At 48.8% G+C, this 1,919-nt stretch overlaps 1 protein-coding gene across 1 annotated transcript in view; it reads right to left on the minus strand.

Moving 5' to 3' along the window:
* Nucleotides 1-1,919, minus strand: part of LOC104982829 (transcription factor E3-like) — a gene marked incomplete at its 3' end in the record, with an annotated part of 7,283 nt that overhangs the window by 694 nt on the left and 4,670 nt on the right. The window contains exons 3-4 of the mRNA XM_010832277.1: nt 1,252-1,765; nt 1,072-1,176 (exon numbers count right to left, since the gene is read on the minus strand). Coding sequence (XP_010830579.1) covers nt 1,072-1,176; nt 1,252-1,765 — 619 coding nt within the window. The remainder of the gene's footprint in view (nt 1-1,071; nt 1,177-1,251; nt 1,766-1,919) is intronic.

Below are 1,919 nucleotides of genomic sequence, written 5' to 3' on the forward strand. Positions count from 1 at the left end.
AACTGTCACTTTGGGCTCCTTTTTGACCACAGCAGCTATATGGAAGCAGCTGCAGCTTCGATAAGGGCCACCAATTCAGCATTCTTGAAACACTCCAACCCAGTCTTCTCAGACCTTGGGAAATTGTCATGGCAATATTTCACCCCAAATCTGGCTTTCTGGAAAGTTCCCCAGCCCAATCTCCAGTCTTTTGCTGTGATTGCATTGCATCACATTACATACAGTCTCCAGCTGCTATTCACCAAGGTCCTGACTCTAACATCTTGCACATTCTGATCTCAGGATTTCTAGGGCAAGAAACTAATCCATAAGCGATCAGTCCCACCTCTTGATGAGTTTTCATTTCTTGAAACCCCCTCACTAGTCCACTGGATCTGTCTAATATAAATCCCAATCTTTAGCTATTGTCCAAATCAATGAAAAATTCTGATAAATTGATACCATTTTTACACGCGCTTCTATCCTCTTGATGAGCTGGAAAGAAGTAAAGCTATAGCCACTTGCTATGTCCCAAAGCGAGTTATGGGACTCTTGGAATGTTCAAAACCAGAATGTTATAGTTCACTGGTACATCTCTTACTCTAGAAAGCTTTATCCAATCTTTACAAGGACCCAGCCTCTTGGCACAGTTCACTGTAAGAGATGTGGTACGTTCTAATTACTTCAAGCATACATCAAATCTGGCTACTTTTGGCATATCATGTTCCAATCACTTCATGGTCTGTGTATGTCCTCTTGATTTGAATGTCTTAATACATTCAAAATGCTACAAGAGTCCTCCTCTTCTTTTTTCTCACAGTGAAGCTTGAGTGCTTTGGTATGCCCTAATATGTCCATAAAGTTCCCACTGTGTATGTATCAAAATCTACAAAGTCAACCTGTTTGTGCAGTCCAACGTGGCCCCAGGGCACTGATGTGCCCCGTTCTTATCATCCAGCCCCGACACTCTATCTCAGTACAATTCAACATGAGAATCTCTTATATATAGCCAGCTTGGGTGTACGTAAGCTATCCCTCAGGGACAGAGAGACACACAAATTTTTAGACCAACCTCCCCTCTTAGGGCCTTACTGTGCTAGGGAGCTGCAGCCCCGTGTTGCCTCCAGGCAGATAGCTGAGCATCTCATCATTGTAACTGGACTCCAAGCTAATGATCTCATCGATGACATCGTCAATCTGGGAGAAATACAGAGGAGCATTAGAAGAAGCTGGGGTAGGGGGAACATGTGAGGGTCGTCTGCAGCCACTCACCTCCTTCTCTGAGCTAGACCCGATGGTGAGCAGCGCCATGGGGCTGTTGGGAGCACTGCTGGTGGGGCCAGGAGCGTGGGCAGCCTCGGGGGTGGGGAGCGGCTGGACACTAGCACCCCCTGGTGGTGGGGTGAGGGCCTGGGAAGCCAGCTTGGGCCCAAGTGTGGTGGACAGGTACTGTTTCACCTGCTGTCGGCGCGCCTGCTGTAGATGATAGCGTGTTGGGTTCTCCAGATGGGTCTGCACCTGTGGAATGAAAGGGAGACAGGGTAGGAGGGAACAAGGCAGAACAGGGCTCAGAAAGAGCAACTCTAAGCCCCAGTTTGCCTCCCAGAAGTCATCTGTTTCTAGCCTCAGGATGGCAAGCCAGGCCCAGAATCTGAGAACCCTCCCCCAATCCCCAAACACTGGTAACGCTCCCCTAGGACCCAAACTCCCTCTCTCAGAGAGCCTGCACAGCCCCCCAAGATCTACCCAAGGCTGGCAGACTCCTTCAGCTTCTGGAGCAGCTTGTCACAGTCCCCAAGACTCCCCACGTCTGCTAAGTCTCTGACCCCGCTTAACAAACCTGGGAACCATACACATGGCTTCCCAAGACACTCCAATGCCAAAGAACTCCTAATGCATCGCCAGACACAAAGTGCTTCCTACTGAGTCACTTCACAGAC

The sequence above is a fragment of the Bison bison genome, unplaced genomic scaffold, assembly GCF_000754665.1.
Source record: "Bison bison bison isolate TAMUID 2011002044 unplaced genomic scaffold, Bison_UMD1.0 scf7180017860715, whole genome shotgun sequence".
Lineage (NCBI taxonomy): Eukaryota > Metazoa > Chordata > Mammalia > Artiodactyla > Bovidae > Bison > Bison bison.